This window comes from Hydra viridissima, unplaced genomic scaffold, assembly GCF_058129835.1.
Source record: "Hydra viridissima isolate aposymbiotic clone 2 unplaced genomic scaffold, HvirCarnegie_v1 scaffold_3, whole genome shotgun sequence".
Taxonomy (NCBI): Eukaryota; Metazoa; Cnidaria; class Hydrozoa; order Anthoathecata; family Hydridae; genus Hydra; species Hydra viridissima.
The window spans coordinates 16120456-16141486 of NW_028324302.1; the positions used below are offsets into that span (position 1 = coordinate 16120456).

At 30.1% G+C, this 21031-nt stretch overlaps 2 protein-coding genes across 4 annotated transcripts; both read left to right on the top strand.

Moving 5' to 3' along the window:
- Positions 1-1141: 1141 nt before the first annotated feature.
- On the top strand, positions 1142-20993 carry LOC145180717 (importin subunit alpha-6-like). Of its 3 annotated transcripts, XR_016450533.1 has the most exons (14): positions 1142-1400; positions 12305-12373; positions 13030-13129; positions 13218-13309; positions 13477-13608; positions 14091-14179; positions 15213-15476; positions 15772-15850; positions 16399-16524; positions 16662-16789; positions 16863-17035; positions 17142-17955; positions 18126-18238; positions 18784-20993. XR_016450533.1 is itself a non-coding variant. In XM_090081142.1 (12 exons), the coding sequence occupies exons 3-12, from the start codon at positions 13054-13056 to the stop codon at positions 17330-17332; spliced, it is 1350 nt and encodes a 449-aa protein (XP_089937268.1). In that variant the 5' UTR covers positions 1142-1400; positions 12305-12373; positions 13030-13053; the 3' UTR covers positions 17333-18053. The 3 variants fall into 3 exon arrangements, 2 of the variants coding, with proteins under 2 accessions (XP_089937268.1, XP_089937267.1); XM_090081142.1 differs by lacking the exons at positions 18126-18238; positions 18784-20993 and having other exon boundaries at positions 17142-18053; XM_090081141.1 differs by lacking the exons at positions 1142-1400; positions 18126-18238; positions 18784-20993 and adding an exon at positions 8754-9020 and having other exon boundaries at positions 17142-18053.
- Positions 4884-6262, top strand: LOC149891193 (E3 SUMO-protein ligase ZBED1-like). The gene is made up of 2 exons (XM_090081143.1): positions 4884-5154; positions 5360-6262. The coding sequence occupies exons 1-2, from the start codon at positions 4903-4905 to the stop codon at positions 5675-5677; spliced, it is 570 nt and encodes a 189-aa protein (XP_089937269.1). The 5' UTR covers positions 4884-4902; the 3' UTR covers positions 5678-6262.
- Positions 20994-21031: the final 38 nt, after the last annotated feature.

Below are 21031 nucleotides of genomic sequence, written 5' to 3' on the forward strand. Positions count from 1 at the left end.
ACGTGTTAATATCAACAAGTTTATACAAGTAGATATGCAGGCTAGTTTGCGTGTAAACAAATTATTTTGTTCATAACTATTAGATATGATAGTTGATTGATTTGAAAGATGGTTTTATTTCCTTTCCTTTTTCTATTTTTCAAAATAATTGTAATTATATAACTTTAATGTCAACAAATCTTAGTTGTTTTTATACAACTTTAATGTCAACAAATCTTATGACCAAATCTTATGCAAAGCTTTTTTAAAGAACATGGAAGACTAGGTTGAACTCGGTTTAGTGATTTAACCATTAGAACCTAATTTGCAATCTTTCATGCCATCGGTAGCTAATTTTTAATTAGAAATTTAAAAAAAAAAAGTAGCAGGAAAGAAAAATATCTCTCTTGATTTATTTCTTATGCATATGGTGCATAAAGCATCACTTACAAAAAACTGATTCTCAATCAATATTAATTTTAGTTTTTCTTTCACTTTTTCCCAATCATCATCCTGTTTAAACTTTTGTTTTAAATAACTTGCTATTGAAGGCTGAGAATATTCTTCTAATGAACCCTTTTTCTAGTCTTGCTGGTCTCTCTTATAATCACTTTGAATATTGTTTGTCAAAATACCATTTGAGTTTAAACTATTTTTTTGAGTTGAAGCCAAATCTAGACTTAACAAAGTAAGTTTTTTTTTATTTCTGATATTCTCGGTCCACTTACTTTTGTAGTTTTTTTTTTAAGGCTGTGAAATAGTTTACAAGGCGTCATTTTTGTTTTAACAAATACATCCAGTTCAAACTATTAGTTTTTTTTAGAGGAATCAGCGCTAGTTTAGAATGTGTAAAAACTAGGGCTTGCAAAGTTAACGCGTTAAAACGCGTTAAAGCGCTAATAATTTAACGCAAGTTAAAAAAATTAACGCAGATGAAATTTTTTAACTCATAAATTTTCATAAAACCCTAACCCTAACCCTGACGATTAGATTAGATCATAAATTATTTTGGCGATGCTAATTTTGGTTAGCATCAAAAAATAATTTTTGAGCAATAAAGAAATTTTTATACCACTTTCTTATTTCTAATCAATGTTTACTCATTGATGATGCCATTTTGTTTTATTTGTCTCAATTATGTCTCTCTTACCTTATAATTTTTGTTTTCGAAATTGTTTTGATCGCGTTGTTGTTTCGTTAATAAATTTATTAAATTTCCAAAATTTTAATATCTTATCCTGATGAACTTTATTTGTTAATAATTTAAATTATGGGTTCAAACGGCAATCAATCTATCCTCAACGGAGCCTTTATTTTTAAAGACGAATCAAAAAAATTGGTTATCTGTAAATATTGTTCCAAAGAATTTGCATATCACCGAAGTCTTACAACGCACAGTGACTCAGAACGATCAAAAAACGGTAAAAATTAAATAAATTTGACATAAATCGTAAATCAATAATGTTATATATCAAAATAATAATTTTTGGGTCAAAGATTTCAAATTTGTTAATAAATTTTTATTATATGCGTAGCTTCAACGCGCGTTTAAGGTGACTATACGCGTACAAAAAAAATTTTTTCTCAAGTTTTAGAATCTTCAAGACAAACACATTATCTTGACAAACACATTATCTTGATATATTACTCTACTTGATATTTTTATAAAAATGGTTATTAAAGGAGGTTGATACATATAGAAAAAAAACTGTATTTTATTACATTCATTTTATAATTTAAATTACAATTAATTTAGTAACTTCATCTGGTAACGGTTTTCCTTGATAGCTCTTATGTTTTCTAAAAGATATGCTTGATACTTTTGGATCTGATCTTACTAGAAAGTAGTGCATCTGATTCATCATTGTGTTTAACCTTGATATTTTTGCCGTGTGCTTAAGTCTAGAATTTCTTATCTGTTTATTTAAACTCTCCAGTGCATCTTCCGAATATACCCCGATTGGAAAAGGTAATTTATATCATATGGAAGAACTATGAAGCAGCAGTTTATGTACAGTGGGAGGCATAACATACCAGTCGTACAAACTCACTTTAAGTCTTGCTGTTTCAGTGCAGTATAAATCTAATTCATTGATATTAATAGGATATCCACAAGATATGGTTATGAGAATATTATGCAATCTTTAAATTATATCACAATCAACTTTAGTAATTTCAGAAAAAACTTTACTATTTTCAAATGCTCATCTGGCAGTATTGCCGACATTGGTATTTCTAGACCCAGTTTTAGGCCTGTCAACATATAAGCTTAACCGTTCTCTGAAGAGTACCTGAATCTCTTTTTTTTTCAAGTCTACAGATAATTTTTCCTTTATTGTTTTTGGCTTATACTTTTTAATTTCAATTTTATAACTCAAATGAAGAACAAATTCCAAGCATTTTATCCAGTAATGCAAAGCTGAAATTCCAAGCCCCAAGGCTGACTCATTCTCAGTTTTTGCGTTTAATAAATCAATATTGTTCATTTTGTTGGGTTTAGCATTGCAAACATTGCAGGATTGAGTGGATTTTGTCTCTGTAAGTGCGTTAACTACTTTATTATCAAATATTGTTAGATCAACTCTATAGCTGATATTAAAGGTCACCTTTCTTCCTGCAATATCAAAAACTTTGCAAAACATCTTCAAGGTATTTATTTGATTTTTTAGATCTGATTCTTCTTCTCTGGATAAAATTGGACTCTCTTTTTTATATTGTAGATGAAGAGGTCTACAAAAGTGACAACTTAAAGGACTTCTTAAAGGACAACTTAAAGGACAACTTAAAGGATTTTTCCAAATTTTGCCATCTTCTACTTTGAGCAATAAAGGCACAAAAACTGTACTAAAAAGATTTTCTTCACTCTTAAGTTCTATACTTGTGATGCTTGTCTCAAAGTATTTCTGTTTATAAATACTTTGGCTTGATGCTCCATCAAAACCAATCTTTCCATATAAAACTCCAAATATTTCGTTACCTTAACCACAATTAGGCATATCAATCATTTCAGTTATTCTACTCACAGTGTGATCTAACATGCTTTGAAGAGTACACTTTGCAGAAATTTCAGAAAAATGTATATTCTCAGGATAGCATTTCAATTTTTCCTCGAAAATACTGTGCAAGGTAGGATAAATGTAATGATCATAAACTGGCTTTAACAGTTGTCACATTTTTACATCCTGTAATAACACTATATTACTAAGTAACTTTATATTACAGGAAATACTAAAGTTGTTCAGTTATGCTTTCTCAAACATGTTGCACTTATCAAATAATAAATACTTTCAAAAATGGCGGAAAACAAGGTTTTTAAGTGTTTATCAGCATTTATATTTCTTTAATAACTTCCAATACCGCAGGAGACCGCAGTAATCCCTTTATAATTTAAAAGTAGAAATGTTAATTAACTAGAAAAAATGTATATATTTTTGGAACTCGGTGGAACATTTTTTTAGTTGATATATAAACCAAAAAAATACAATTACTTGCTACCTTTTTTTTAGAAAAGTCTTTAAATTTAAACAAAAAAATCAGACTTATTTTTCTTTTGAGTAAATTTGAAATATATAGAGCCAAAATATTATCTTCAAAATAAATATACACTTTTATTTAAATTAAAAATACTCATTTTTAGTTAAATAAAAATCTCACTTTTTTCAGATTTCTTTGAAAATAATATCAAATTTTTTTACTTCTTTTAACTATAAAATACAAAATAAAAGTTTTATGAAACAATTATTTATACTTTTGAAATAAAAAATTATTGCAATTTAATGTTTTTTAAAAAAGGGCACTTAATTTATAGAAAAGTTGTGAGGGGTTTATTACCATTTTTTTGCTGTTTTGAGTCACTGTGCAACGCTTCAGTATCATTTGAACAGTAAAAACGTGTTCTTCGCAACTACTAGTAAAAATCAAAACAAGATCGTGAGTTCCTCAAAACAACTTACAATTGAGGACAGTATTAAATCACAAAATGGCGTAAATAAACAAATTTCTGCAGATAAATCAAAGGAAATTACGGAAGCCATTGTTTGCTGGGTTGCCAGTAGCTGTCGACCACTCAACATTGTTACAGATCCAGGTTTGACGAATGTCATTCGAACAGCAACGTCCGACTACAGTTACAATCTTCCCTGTCAAAACACAATTAAAATTAAAATGCAAACACTCTATGAAGACGAGAAGAAAAAAAAAATAGACCTCGTAAACATGGCTACTAGTATAGCAATTACCTGTGATCATTGGTCTTCAATGGGTAATGTCAGTTACCTTGGTTTAACATGTCATTTGATAGATAACAACTGGATGTTGAACTCATTTGCCTTAGGTGTTCATCAAACATTGGACCGACACACCAGTGACAATGTTTCAACCCACATCAGAAATATTGCAGATGAATGGGGATTATTTGAAAAAATATTTTCTATTGGTACTGATAACGGTATAAACATTGTAAAGGCTGTATCAAGTTTTCCCTTCAAACATCTTCCATGTTTCGCACATACCGTTCAGCTAATTATAAAATCTGCCATTGAAGAGACTGCATTTGACATAACACTAGCTAAATGTCACAGAATTGTTGGACATTTTAAACATAGTCCAGCAAATAATATGGAATTACATGAAAATCAGATTGACCTCGACCTGCCACAAGAAAATCTAATTCAGCATGTTGTTACAAGGTGGAATAGCATGTATGATATGCTGAGACGTATGTTGAAACATAAAAAAGCCATCACAGTAACACTTGATTAGCAAAACCATTACTTACAGACTTTGACAGAAAGAGAGTGGGAAAAAATAGAGAAAATTGCTGATGTTTTGCAACCATGCAAAGTGGCTTCAGAATTGTTAGGTGGTAATAAATACGTATCTAGTTCGGTGGTTTTACCAATTATATGCCACTTATCATGTGAAATGGTTATTCAAGATGATGATCCTCGTTACATCGCGCTATTTAAAGAAAAATTTGTAAATGAAATGGAGCGCAGATTTAATGATTTTTCGAATGATAGTTGGTTGCAAATTTCGTCAGCATTGGATTCAAGATTTAAAAATTTATCGTTTATAGCTTCAAATGAAAGATCAAATGTCTGGCAGAGATTATCGAAGCTTCTTGAATCTGTTCCAGACCTCAGACCAGTATCAATAGAACAAGAACCAAAAGAGGTGAGCATTTTGTAGTAATAAATTTGATATTGTTTTTTTATTGAATTATTCTAATGACATAATAATAGATTCAAAATTGCATTTATTAAAATAATCGTTTTAATGATAGATAAAACTCTATGAGTACTATAATATTAATTGAAATAGTTAGATAATATCTATATGCTTTATTTATGGTAATATTTGAATAATTATTTTGCAACAGCCATCAGCAAAAAATTTTAAAATGGCATTCAATCTACCAGATCTGGATGAAGTTGATTCCCCAAGTGAAGATGAAGTGAGTCGATATCGAAAAGAACCCTGCGCCAAAATGGATTCAGATCCTCTTCAGTGGTGGAAGCTACATCAAGGTTCATATCCTCGATTAGCAACAATCGCAAAGAAATATTTGTCAGTTCCAGCGACTACAGTTCCATGCGAAAGACTGTTTTCAACCGCTGGATTCATTGCAGACAAGCACAGATCATCTCTGCTGCCAGATTCATTGAACATGTTATTATGTTTAAAAGACTGGCTTTAAGAAATTTTTTGTTTCAAGTTTTTAAAATAATTTATTTTTATTGGTTGTATTAGAAACAATATAAACTATAATTAGAACTTTTTTATGATGTTTTATCATTTGCATGCAAATAGATCAAATGATTTAAAAAACTTTTCCTGTTTGTTTCCTTTATTTATTTAAATTATAATGTTCGATTAATCGCGCGATTAATTATGATCAAAAAATTTAATCGTGCGATTAATCGCATGCAAGCCCTAGTAAAAGCCCATTAATCTAAATCATCAGATGAAAAAGAGCATCATCTGGCGTGGATAAAAAATATCTTCTAAAATTTAGAATTATAGATATAACCCATTTAGAAGATGCAGAATGGTTGATATAACTTGGCCATTATATCATCAATTGTTATGTATGAAACGATCGAATAAGAAATGATCGAACAAGAAACAATCGAATAAGAAACGATCGAATAAAGAAGCTTCGTCATGTCACAAGATGGAGAGAGGAGAAAAAATGATCCACAGTTTACTAATGTAATGATAAATAAGGCACTGACAAGCAAGTTTGGGGCTTCAAATGTATAAATTCTGCACAAACCATTCAGGAAAGGAAGAAAGAAATAGCTTAATAAAACAAATTCACGTAACCACCCACCAAGCAACGAAAAGAATCTTAATCAAAAAGAGTTGCTGAAACGACATTAGGATGTTTTCAAGAAATGTTCAATGAGATGACAGTTAACGACCTACCAGCGACCAAAGTATCTTTTGCATCTACGGAGAGTGCGCTACATCATATACGCTGACCATTTTAGCCTCCTATGACAACAAATGCTGTTGATAACAATTTGTATTTCAACAACCTGAGCAATTTTATTTTTAATACTGATTTCTAAATAGTTTCTATTCTTATCAATAGCAAGTTCACATATTTGTTTGGAAGATGCTTAATTCACAGATGTGAATGTAGACTGTACCTTTAGGATAATGTTCAAACTGGTCTACCAAATGGTAACATTTGAATACAGTATTTAAGGTATGTATAATAAAAATTAGAATATGTTATTTGTTAACCTAACTTCAACTTAACACATTAGGTGTAAGCTGAAGTTAAAAATTTCCATATATCCAGTAGGGGAACATGGGGTATGATGACGAATGGGGCAAGATGAAAACATATTGTTATCTTCAAAACTCAACTTAATATGACATCTAACTGTAGTTGAGAGGGAAGTAGATTACATCTACTAGATTTATTTATGCTTTTTTTATAAATATTATTTTCGGAATCAAAGATAATTAATAAAAAGGTTTTTCCTATATTAAGGGAAAAAAAATTTATCCTTTTGTATCTGATTTATTTCATCATTACATCACCAACCAAAAGTAAGCAAGAATTTCTCATTCAGTTTGTTTAATTTGGAAGCCATACAAGTAGTATTAAGCTATGATAACTTATTTATGTAGAGTTCTGAGTCATTTTGAAGATTAAGTAGTCTAGGGGCAAGATGAACGGGGCATGATGACTCGTTTTTCGTTTCACCAAAGTACATGTTTTACCGCAAACCAGCACTGTAATAACTTTTGTGTAGCTTAGTAATTATTACATTGCTTTATTATGCATTAAAATATTTTGTTTGACATTTGCTTTATTTTGTTGTGTTGGAATTTGCTATGAACTGATTAGTTGGTTTTTTTTGCATAGCCCTATATAAATATATAGTTGAATTGTTTAAAAAGTTACATAACCATTTGTATTACATCTTATTAACTAGAATTTATGATATCGTGTTATTTGAGAAGGTAATGGTATAATGGAATTTACTTTATTTAAAGTCGCCATCTTTACCCGCATACGGGGCAAGATGATAATTTGAGGTAACTGGTTAATGAGTTTTTTCCAGGCTATTTTTAATTTTTATATGTGTTTTTTTTATACATATGTGACGCATAACAATTTTTTTCCCACTTTTTGATAAAGTCTTACTTATTGAAACAGTTATTGAATAAGATATTATTGCTTTTCAAAACGTTTGTCATCTTGCCCCATGTTCCCCTAATATGATACGAAAGTTATTTACCGTTGAGCTAAATAGCTGTCAAATTTTGAAATATGACAGTTATTTATCTCAACGAATATTTCTTGAAATTTTTCAACCACAATCTTTCAGCCGACAACAATAACTCGAGATTTTTTACTTATTAAGTTGCTTCGTACAAATCTATGCCTTCTGTTGACTCTTTGAGAAAGATTGTAATGAAATGTGCACGTTCGTCGTTTTACACAACCTTTAGAGTTTTAAGTAAGTACAAATACTCTTAGTTATCTGGCTGAGCTAACTTCTCCATTAAAGTTTTGACTTGACGTCCCAGCTTGTACCGATATCTTGTTGATAACAAAAAACTGTTTCGTTTTGGATGAAAAAAGCTACATGTACACAAAGGATTGTCTACAGAAATGTCTGCTACTCTTCATCACAGCTTACAACAAACCTGCATTGTTTACCATTACTCTGACTAGAGGCTTCAATAAATTAAAGATTACAAAATCAACTTGGGCTTAAATCTTTGAAAGTCGAAAACGATGAATGTTATATTATCTTGCCTGAAAATGATGAGCTCAACATTTTACGGTTAGATCATGTCACTTTTGAATCTTAAAATTTTACAAATTTTTACAAATCTTACTGCGTTTGATTTATCAAGCTATCACAAAACACAAAATAATAATAGGTTTTATTACATCACTGTTCTGTGGTGAATACTTTAACATATCAGCAAATGTAATTCCTTAACTTCTACGAAGCGCTAAACTTGTGATGCGAATTAACCAAGTTTTTGCATAATACCATTAAAATAACAATAAATCTGTGCTTAATTCCATTTTGCGTTTTATTCTGTATCCGTAATACGTTTACACACGCCAATTCGCGTTCACGCCAGTTCGAGCTTAATTCTATCAGACATTAACCCAGTCTCAATCACGTGTGTAATTACGCTAGTTCAATGTTTAGAAATTCACACTAATTCATATTTATATTATTATTATTTTTTATCTTTAATTGATTAATTTATTTTATTATTTTAATAAAAAAAAGTAATAATAACTAAAGCCGGAGATTTTATTCCGAACCTATTGTACCATTAAATCTAATATGAACTCGCAACTCGAACCGTCGGAAATTCCGTCTCTGATTAAAATGGAATAAAACTAAAAGTTTAAAGTAAGATACCAATATCCCGTTGGTAAAATGGCAACAAGAATAAGTAAGTATAAAAATCAGTCTCTAGATTCTCAAGAACTAAGAAGACGACGAGAAGAAGTAGGAGTACAAATAAGAAAAACAAAACGCGAAGAGCAGGTTAGTGATTCATGTTTCATTGGAAATCGTATCACTTGTTACCTTTGCACTCTATATAAAATTTGAGAATACCCTAAATCCAAAACTCTAAAATGCAGTAAGCACAGACTGTTTTGTACTGATATCAAACTACCGGTATTACAACTAAGTCTTTTAGTTTTGACTTTTTTAGTGATGCTTCAACAATTGCTATGTCCACAACAAAGCATCATAAAAAATAGATTTAAAAACATCATAAACACTGACTGATGCTTAAAAAGTTTAGGTAAAAAGGTTCAAGAACCTTTTCAGCTAATTACAATTCAAGAAGACTGAGACTTCTTGATTGCCCAATTTGAACCAGGTTGGCATAGTTGGATGACTGGGGTTGATAATGCCCTAATTCATAAAGAAAGAAAAAGTGCTAAAAGACATAAAACGTCTTTTGATGACCTGGAATGCTCTTGATCAGAAAAACAGATTCCTGAAACTTTGATTATCTTGATGGAACCTTCAGGCATCAACAGCAATACCATTTGAACTAGGTAAAGACTATTCACAACCTTTGATACTTGCAAGCACAGGAAAGGCTCAGGTTATGGCTGTTGTAAAAGCAATACACATGTGGCTAAGCATAATACTGGTATGTAACATGAAGCAGTTGTTAATGCACTGAAGCATGCATGAGATAATATTATCAATTTTGCTAATGACAAACTTCAAGATACACAACTAAGGGCAGATTATATGGAGTTTCTTGAATTAGTAATTTTCTTTCATAAGGAGTTTCTATTGAGAGGATTGAATTTTAAAAAACCAGGAGAGTTACATTACATGAGATTGATGACTAAAGCTATTTACAGCTTCAAAATATGGATGTTATATGAACAGTTTAGGCTTGCAAACTGAGAGGAAAAAGGAATCCATGACATTTTGATTGTTCAAGTATATGTTAAAGCATGTTTCACAACACCACTTCCTGTAATCTGACCAAACTATTTGTAAGCTTTCTTCTATGGTTTTAAATCCAAATGCTTTGTCAACTGTTAGTAATAAAATAGTTAGTGGCAAGTCATCTTTAAAAAACCTCAAACTCTCTTGGTGTCACAAGTGAACATTTGCAGCGACTTGCCCATTGCCAAACTGAAGACTGATTTGATGTGTAAAGTGCTCTTGGTTGAAAGGTTTTAGTTGGAACTTCTGTTTACATACTAAAAGTGGTTGAATTATACAACTTTTTAACTATTAATACTCTACTTTCCAATTCTTTTAGTGTAGATAATCATTATACTTAATGATGAGTGATAAGGCAGGTTATTTAAATAGTTACATCAACAAATAAAACTGCAAATTTTGGGGAATTAAGAATCCCTGGGAATTATGTTATCATCAATTACATCTCAGAAAATAAGTTGCTTTGTTCAACTAGGTTTTAAAAATTTATTTGAAAATGAGAATGTTAGCCAGAATGAATCAAGTTTGCATCAGAAAATGCTGATGCCTTTATATTGACCTATTTTGACAGCCTTAGACTTTTTTATGAGCTACTTAAAAAATATGTGGGTTTTTTGACAGATGTTACTTTGTACACACCATTCTGAAAAACATCCATTTATTACATTACAAAGAAAATGATAAAAAGTAAAAGAGCTTGTTTAAGTTATTTTTGTTTTATATAATTATCCGTGTTTAAGTGACCACTCTGTATCAAAGCAATATCCACTTAGCTTGTCAGCAATACCAAATTAATTCAGAAGCAATTGACACCAATGAACTGTATTTCAATTGTACTAGAGGTAATGGGAGGAATCCCACAAAATGTCTATTTGTCTGTATATTTTAAAAGACAGCCAGTCTATTGTTCAAAGTTATTTTTCTAGAAGAATAAAACTGGTAGAACAGGTAAAACTGTTAGAGGAGGGTTGGGTAGCCAAAAGAAAAAAAATGACTTCCAACTTCTAAGTCTGTTTTGGAAAACCAGCTCCTGAATCAACTACTGAATCAATTTTTAACTCTTTCTGGTTATGTACCAGTTGATGTATCAGTAGGAAAAAAAAGAAACTAGAAATAAAAGAAGCAGTAGTAGTTAGCTTTTGATATTACATTTAACATAGAATTAATGAAATGTAAAAACTAAAGATTTACAAGAAGGTTATAATTACATCTGTATTAACCAAACGTGCATACAGTTCTGATATATATATTTTTTACAGATTGTTGATCTACATTCAAAATTAAATTTATTGAATTAAATTGGGATGATAAAGAGAAAGGATTTACAATTTACCATGATTATCCTATTTTTATTCACCAAAAGCCACCATCCAACAGTTAACAACCAACTGATTACCCAATAATTGGGTAACTACTTGTATTTCATAGTTGATACCTCACTGGACATTGCTAATCAAGAAATTATGACCAGAAATTAGTGATGTTAAGTTAATGTACATTTAAATTTATGCAGTATGTGAATATGTGATTAGCTCATACTTGATCTTTTGATGCACTTTGATAACCTTTGATCTTATGTTATCATTTTCTATCTTCTCAACAAAATCATCTAATTTTTAATTAAATATTCCGACTAAAAGAAGTGAAATTCTTTTCAAGCTTTAGGTCATAAAGAATTCCCTCAAGCCCCTCTGAAAAAGGCTAAAAAACTAGGTTTTATGCTTTTGTGAAAGTTAAAATGGTTTGCCAATTACCAAAAAAGCTGTCTAGTATTATGTAGGGTAGAGTTAATGACTTTTTTTTTGACATTCTTTTTCTAAATTCAGTGTCACTGTTACAAATTTTCAAGACACTCAACATTTATGTCCTGAGTTTTTAGAAAACTGAATTTTTCTGATGTTGTTAGAAAAGAAAACACTATAGTGCATTTGTAGTTCTATCACAGCAGAAGCTGAATGGAATGTAATTTCTATGTAAATTTAAAATGTCACGTCATATAATCATAAGGTAAGTCACATAACATAGATAATTGTCATGTAAATTTAAATTCACTAAAAGTCATGTAAAAGTTTTTTTTCTTTGTAAAATTTATTAGAAAGTATGTTGTAGCACTTTTTTTTAGAATTAAGTTTTTTTGAGAGAAAAAAAAAATGCTTATCTGAAAGATGAACTTAAAATTGAGTGCTTTTTTTTTTATTGATTTTTGGCTGCAAGGAAGTTTTTAAGATAATAGATACCAAAACAAGATAGCTGTTATGTTTTTATGAATTCATGTTTAGATGCCTGAAAAATCAAGTATAAATCTTTTAATGATTCTATACAAATATATTATTTAAAACTTTTTTCACTAGATATCAAAAAGACGAAATGTTGAAGATCAAGGAGTAGAAAACAATTTTCTCAGCATCAATGATGGCTCTGTGAGTACTATAAATAATATTTATACATTACAGTAATTCAAGTGTCATATATCAAAGTCATATGTTAAGTGTCATAAATAGGTTTTAATTCTGTATCTATTATAAGGTCATAAGTATATTTTATCAGATCTTTTTAATAACATTCTTACATCTATTTACTTGTCAATAAATTAAAGTAAGAATGTGTGTATGTAAATACCGAATTTGATTGCTTTAAAAGTAAATGTTCAGTTAAGCATATTTTATTTGCATAAACTTTGAAATAATGGAGGTTAAGTTACTTTGAATTTCTTTGATATTGAAATGTCACAACTTAGGGTTAGGACTATCATTTAAGATTTAGGGCTAGAGTTAGGGTTAGTAAATTTGTTTACCATTAGTCATAAACCAAACTTTAATGCTGACCAATTCAAATTGAAATCATTTAAGGTTGCTCACTACTGAGAGCCCCTCATGCTTAGGCAACTTTAAATAATTTATGGCGTTGAAGTTGTATTTACCTAATTTTAATAGTTTTCACCAATGTATATTAAAATTTCATAAAAAAGAAATTAGCTAAAAGTTAGTAAGAATAATTGTTCTTAATTTGTTCTTGAAACTGAATTCATTTCTTCCTGAAACTAAGTTTCTTCTTGAAACTGAAGTATTTCACTTAGTTCAGGGAAGCTCTTCCAGATTTGATGTCTGAAATAATGTCTGAAAACAGAGATGCTCAGCTACATTCAACTCAGATGTTTCGAAAATTGCTGTCAAAAGGTATTTAGATTTTACATAATACTAAATGTTTAACTTATAAATAAAAGTATTTAATTATCAAACTTTTAGAAAAAAAAAATCTTTATAGACCCAAATCCACCGATTGACGAGGTGATAGAAGCAGGTGTTGTACCTCGCTTAATATATTTTCTACATCAGGCAGATCATAATCTCCTACAGGTAAGAAAATTCCTTAGAATTTCTTGAATCAGAATTCTTAATGCAACTATTTTCTATTAAATCTATTTTAAATTTTGAAATTTAAAATAACCACAATATGTTAAAAAAATACTTTTGTTGTTGAATTTTAAAATTAAATTCATTTAACAGTTTATGCTTTGTTTTAGTTTGAAGCATCCTGGGCACTAACTAACATTGCTTCAGGCACATCTGCTCAGACCTGTTGTGTTATTGAAGCAGGAGCAGTTCCTGCATTTATTCAACTCTTATCTTCACCTCATGAAGATGTTCAAGATCAAGTAAGGCACTGTACTCTTTATTAAATTTTTCTTTGAGTTTTTTGTTTCATTAAACCAATGAATAAGTAAATGTAAAATAACTATATATTAAAGCAAGATCAAAAAAAATAATAATAATAATAATAATTTTAAAATGGCATTCTTCATGATGCATAAATTTTTCTTTTGTTGCAACTTTTTGGGAAACTCTTAAAAATATGATTTTGAAATGTATAAGTTTTGTATGCTAATCTATCTTTGTCTAAAATGTACTTAAGAATGTCTTTTTCTATGAAATTTCTGTAATTGTATGAAAGAAATCTTATTTTGTTATATTTGTTGCTATTTTGCCATTTTGAAATAAAAGACTTAAAAAATGTGTTTTCTCTCTCTTTTTTTTTTGGTTGATCGTATTCTCAAAGAATGCATTGATAAGTTTCTTTTGAAATGTAAATTAAAAACTGAAATAAAGGTTGTTTAAAATTGTTTTAGAATTTTTTTAGGCTGTATGGGCTCTTGGAAATATTGCTGGTGATAGTGCTGAATTTAGAAACTATGTTACTGAATGTGGAATACTTGAGCCATTACTTCAGTAAGTCATTTTAGTGATATATTTACTAGTTATTTTATAAAGCCATTACTTAAGTTAGTCATTTTAGTGATAAATAAATAGTTAACTTTATGCTAGTTAAAGTTAAACTGAAATTAAAGAGAAAAAAGGTAAGTTTGGAATAATCTTTCATAAACTAGATATGTAAGGTCAAAATAATGCGCCATTTTCAGCCAATATCTAAAGAGCGCCCAATCTAAAAATGTAATAACATTTCATATATAGTTATGTTACATTGAATTTTATTTGACCAAGAAGTGTTTGTATTATTTTCTTACACATCAAGCTTAGCCAGGAAGAAAATATCACAGTAGTGATAAAGATTTTTGGAATCAGAAGTCACTGTTTTTTAAATAAAACCACACAAATTAATTTTTTTTTGTTTATTATGTTCTGAACATTTTTCAATATTTAATTTTATTTAAAATTTACCCAAAGATTGAATCCAAATTTGTTTTCCAGTATGACAGTGACCCTAATCACATTTTCCAAAGTTTTAAGTAATGGTCATCAAAAAACATCAAAGAAGTTCTTGAATGCCTGGCTTCATCTCCAAATTATATGGGTCAAAAGACTCAAGATAAAAAAACTAGCAACTTAAGTGACCTCAAGTCCAGCATCAAAAGAGCATAGAATAATATCCAGCTGAAGGTACCCAAAAATTGGTCAGTTATTTACCACAGCAACTTTAGACTGTTTGAAAAATGAAAAGAAATCCAATAAAATTTAAATATTTATTTTACCATGAACATTCTTAATTTTGTAATGTTAAATTGAGTACAAATTGTCCATAAATTGCCCAAGTTTGGCAAAATACATTTTTGCATCAAATTGAGATATCGCAATCTTATAGTGATTAAAACAGTAATTATATAACACATTGGCCAACTGTTAGATGTATTTTAAAGGTAATATTTATAACTTTTTTTATAGCTATATATATATTGTGTTAAAATAATGTAAGTAAATTTTCAAATTTAAAAAAAAAACTTTAATCTTTACTATAAATTTTCAGTCTTCTAAATACATCTTCAAAACTTACAACAATAAGAAATGCTGTTTGGTGCTTATCAAACTTATGTCGTGGGAAAAACCCTCCTCCTGATTTCAGCAAAGTTTCTGTTGCCCTTCCCACCCTTGCTAAACTAATATTTCACCAAGATGCAGATGTTATTGCAGATACATGTTGGGCATTGGCCTATTTATCAGATGGTCCTAATCAAAAGATACAAGCTGTCATTAATGCAGGAGTTTGCAGAAGATTGGTTGAGCTGTTGCAGTAAGTCAAGTTTTTACGTTATTATTTTTTCATTTGTTTTTTTTATTTGAGTTTGCATGGCTAATTTAGATACATTAGGTATTCAATCTGTAAACTTCAATCTGATAACTGTAAACTAGCTTAAAGGATACAATCAATATTTTTTACTGTAAAATAACATGACTTTTTTTTTAAACTAAGCAAATAAAGTTGACATGAAACAAAAAAAGGTATTTCTTCAAATGTAATCTTTTATACTAAGCTTTGGCAACTGCCCAAGCTCACAGAATAATATGGGTGTATTTATTTTCTTCAGGCACTCATATCATAATGTTGTTTCTGCTGCTTTAAGAGGAGTTGGAAATATTGTTACTGGAGATGATACTCAAACTCAGGTAAATTTTTAATAAAAAAAATGAAAACCTTATTTCTTATTACCATCTATGATATGATATCTTATTACCATCTATGATAAAATAATATCCTTAGGATTTTTTTATGCTTTTTTAAAAAAATGTGCTCAGAATTTTGTAACCACATCAGTTAATTAAGAAAATTGTTATTTTCTTGTATTTTTACAGAAAAACAGTTTTATTGCACTTAATCTTACCTCTAATGAATAAAAAAAAAGATGCAACTGGTATTTATGTCTGATGTTTTACTTGATGACCCTTATTCATCTGCAGAATTTTTATAAAAAATGTCTGATGTTTTGCTTGATGACCCTTATTCATAGTCAGAATTTTTGTATAAAAAAAAAAAAAAGAAGCAATTTTCTTGGTTTTTTATTGCAAATAAAATCAAAAGGCATGCTTGCAAAGTTTTGTACTTTTATAATTATACTTTTTGTTCTTTATTTCAAAAAAAATTAAAAGACATGCTTTTATAATTATACTTTTATATAAAAACATTTACAAGTTTTAACTTGTTCATCCTCATGCAGGTTATTTTGAATTGCAATGTTCTGCCCAGCTTTCTGTCATTACTTAGCAACAATCGTGAAGCAATTCGTAAAGAAGCATGCTGGGCGATTTCCAACATTACAGCTGGGAATAAACACCAAATCCAAGTTAGTTACCACTTTTTTCATTAGGAAAATAAAGACTTTAGGTAGGATTGCATAAAAATATATAAACCCAATGAGCCTATCACTATTTTCCGGTGTTTTTTTTACAAAGCTGCTAAATTACTCAAATTTATCTCTAGGCGATAATAGATGCAAATATTTTCCCTTCCTTAATAAACGTCCTCAGTCATTCAGAATTTAAAACTAGAAAAGAAGCGGCATGGGCTGTAACGAACGCCACTTCTGGTGGATCAACGCAACAAATCGAGTATGTTGATTTTTTGCTTTCTGTTTTGTTGTTTTACAAGGAAAAACTAAACTTTAAATTTTCAAATCAATAGGTATATTGGTAATCAAGAAGCGATTCGACCTCTTTGCGACCTACTTTCAGTAATGGATACAAAAGTGGTTATGGTTGCGTTGACTGGAATCGAAAACATTTTGCGCGCGGGTGCCGAGTTAGCTGGTCCAGGTCGACCCAACAAGTTTGCTTTGCAAGTTGAAGAATGTTTTGGTAAAAAAAAAATTATGAATTATTTATTAAAAGATAAAATATTTATGTTTAAATATATATTTTAGGTTTTACATATATTATATTTTTTATATTTTTTATATATTAGGCTTAGACAAGATCGAAGTTCTGCAGCAGCACGAAAACGAGGACATATATCACAAATCTTACGAGATAGTAGAAACATTTTTTCGAGATGAAGAAGATGCAGCAGATTTAAACGTCATTCCCGAATCCACTAGCAATCAGTTTTCCTTTGGGGGTTTAGTACCTCCTGCCACCAACGGATTCACTTTGTGATTTCATCTGTGAAAACGACGATTGCTATATAAAAAAAGTAGCAAATGTTTAACACCGAGTAACTTATTCTAAGTTTTAAAGAGAAGGTTTTTAATGAAATTGGAGAGAAAGCAGCAGATGATCAAAGGAATATTTTTCCAAACGTTGTTAGAGGGTTACGAACAAATATCATATAAAGGAGCAATACAAATAAGAAATTTGAAACTATTTTAGTTTTTTGAACGTCAGTTGAGATTTATTTTATCTTCATCTTATTTATTCATTTTTTACTTTCTGTTTTTTGTTTTTCTTTTGATTTCACTTGAAAAATTAGTTGTGTTTCCTAAAATGTACGACGAAGAACTTTTAATGGTGTTTATAAGTTCTATTGTGGTATTTATCCAATTATTAAAAAGAATTTTATTTGTTTTCCTAGTTGGTGTTCATAAATTTTATATTTTAAATTTCCAGTTTGTTAAAATCTTTCAACTTAGTTGAGAGTTTATTTCTAAAAATGCTTAGAACGTTGTAAACAACTCGATTGAGCTCACGTCTCGCTCGTAGCTGAATAGCAAAATATTTGAGCATTCAACTGTTTGGTTTTGATTTTTTTTGGTTGAGATTTCGAAGATTTGACAAAAAAGGTAAACTTAAAGTTTTATGTTAGAATTTTGAAATCAAACTAAATATGTAAACGATTTGAATGTGTATAATAGATATGATATAAATGTGAACATAAATATATACAATTTCTTTAATTAAAAATCCAAGCTCGTTAAAAAATTTGGGTAAAGTTGACTTCTTTATACTTTAGATGTACAAACTTTCGTGAAAAAAAAAAAAAAAAAAATCTAAGCGAATCAACGATTTTATCGTTTCTCTCAAAGATAAACTTTCGCGAATGAGGTCACAGTTTGTTCACCTAAAGTAAGACAGCTTTCTTATGAACTTATAAGCGTTCTGTAATTAGTTATTGTATTTTTTACTTGATTTTTTCGAATATTGTTTTTGAATAATTCTACGTATGAATTTTATATTAATGGCCATCTATAACGAAAAAAATTCTTTGATTGAGATTCCTCTCGCCCAAAAAAAAAGGGTCGCCCAAATTAAAATATCTTTCTTCTTTTTTTTTTTAAGCAACTTGAGATAAATTGTACACTTGAGTAATTTTTGATAAATGTTTAAACCAGTCAAGAACCTAAGCAAGTGAAAAACTAGATAGCCAAGAAAAAGAGTTTGGAAATGCTGAAGAGCTCTTGAACATCTTTATTACCTAATATTAAGTAATAAAGATGTTCAAATTGCGGAATAAGTAGTCGTCATTAGTAGCTAGGTTCAACTCAAATTCCTGTTGTTTTGCCACTGTAATATGAGTACTGCGATTTAGCTTTGTCGTGCAACAAGATAGGGATTTATCTGTTGACCAATCTAGGTTGTTTTTCTTAATGTTTTTGCATCATTTCATTCAGTTAGTTGCAGTACATTTCCGCTGTGATCGATGAGCCAGGTTTCATCAAATCATAATGGATTACACCTGTGCAAGACCACCTAACACTCACCATCAGGTTCTTTTGATGAATATTGCGTTTTAAAGTGTGTTTTTTCTGAAATTTTCTAAAAAATATGTTTTTGATTTATTTTTGCACATGACTACACTAAACATGATTTATATGGCTTATCAAGCTAGTCCCTTTCACAGTTGGATAAACTAGCATTAAAGGAGAAAAGTTCGTTTTGATTTATTGTAATAAAACTCAATCTTTTTATTTTTGTTATACTTTTATTGACATCATTAACGATTTATGTGAATTCATGTACAATTTTGTAAAAAAAAAAGTTTGTTTTCAGACCTTAGCAAAAAGTTTAATCCAGACAGCAGGACGATGGCCATGGAAGATAAAAATCGCTAAGGAGTGGTATAGCAATTCATCTGCCGAATCAACTAGCCCTTAAAATGCATGGCATTGAAACATCGTGTCTACACGAAGGTTCGTCGATATGAGGGTGTGGGTGTTGTGACGCAGTCTTTGGTATGAGTCTGGGGAAACGGCCTCTTGTACAGATCTTAGTGGTAATAGCAAATATTCAAATGAGAACTTTAAAGACCGAAGTGGAAAAAGGTTCCATGTGAACAGCAGTTGGGAATGGCTTAGTTGATCCTAAGAGGTAGGGAAACTCCATTTCAAAGCGTCCGATTTCAGATCCACTATTAAAAGGGAACAGGTTAGTATTCCGATCTAAAATGCGATAAATCTAGCGCTTTGGCGTTAGACGTGCGGCAACCCAACTGAACTTGGGGAAATCAGCAGGAGCCCAGGTAAGAGCTCTCTTTTCTTTTAACACCTTGAATCTGAATCCCAGGAGATACGATTTGAAAGCCGATAAAGCACTACACTTTTTTTTAGTGTAAATTGCACTCCTGAAGAATTTTGATCATAATCGCAGCAGGTCTCCTAGGTGAGCAGTTTCTAGTCCATTGAACAATATAGGTAAGGGAAGTCTGTAACTTCGAAAAAAGGACTGGCACTAAGTATTAAATCTGTCGAACTGAGACTTGAAGTGATTGTCACCAACCTGGGTTGTTTTTTGGCTCTTCTCTCGGGGTGGGGGCTAAGGGTTGGAATGGTTAAGAAACGCTCCTAGATTGTGCCAGCTTGGCAAACAAATAACAATCGACTTAGAGCTGGTACAGACAATGGGAATCCGACTGTTTAATTTAAAAAAGGGTTGGATCTGCAGATTCAGACAATTGACATTTGCACTTGCTTGAAAAGGCAATCGTGCGAAGCTACGATCTATTGAATTATGATTAAACGCCTCAAAGTTTGAATCCGTGCCAGAAAACAATGATAATTACTCCAGAGGAATCCAAACAAGAATGTGGAGTTTTCTCGTCAGAATTCCAAGGACTAATTCTTTAAAGTTTTTTGTCTAGTTTCTTACAATCTAAAGTCCTGTGGGGGTTTTTTCATCGGAGTTTTTTGGAGTAAATTCTAAAAAGTTAAATATTTGTAAAGAACGCATAATCAACCAAAGTCTTCTAAGAAAAAAGCTCGAAAAAAAAGTTTTTTCCGTCACTAAAATGGTCCATCACTCAGCGTGACACCGATCGCAATGATACTTATAAATATCAAGTCTTTCTAGAGAAGCTAATTAAATCTTTACGTACTATCCACAGATTGAAGGTTAATGAAAAAAGTTAGTGGTTAAAAAGAACTTAAATGAAAAGCTAATTATTTTTTATTTATGCAGGTTTTTTTTTTTTAAACCTTAAGATAACATTATGACAGTTACTCTTAAGGAGGACATCGAATAAAAGTATGTGTAAAATTGAATTCGTTCCGTTTTAATCTTAGTCAGAAAAACACTTTTATTTTCCGAATAGTGATAAGCTTAAAATTTCCGCTCTACCACAACCTCACAATCGTTCTTGTTGAATTTCCGCTCCACCGCAACCTCACAATCTTTCTCATTAGTTTACTCAAAGTTTAGTGGTTTTTTTTTTTAAAAAGGTAAACAAGCAAACAAGCCTCAGTAAAAAATCAAAACAAACAAAAGTATTTGAATTTCTATATTTTGACAAATTGAAACTCCATTTGACAACTTTAATAGAAGATAAATAACAAAACGCGTTTATAGCGTGTAACATAAGAAACGCAGCCAAGATAGAAAAAGAAAATGACATAAATGTTAAACAGAAATTGATTCATCATTCTA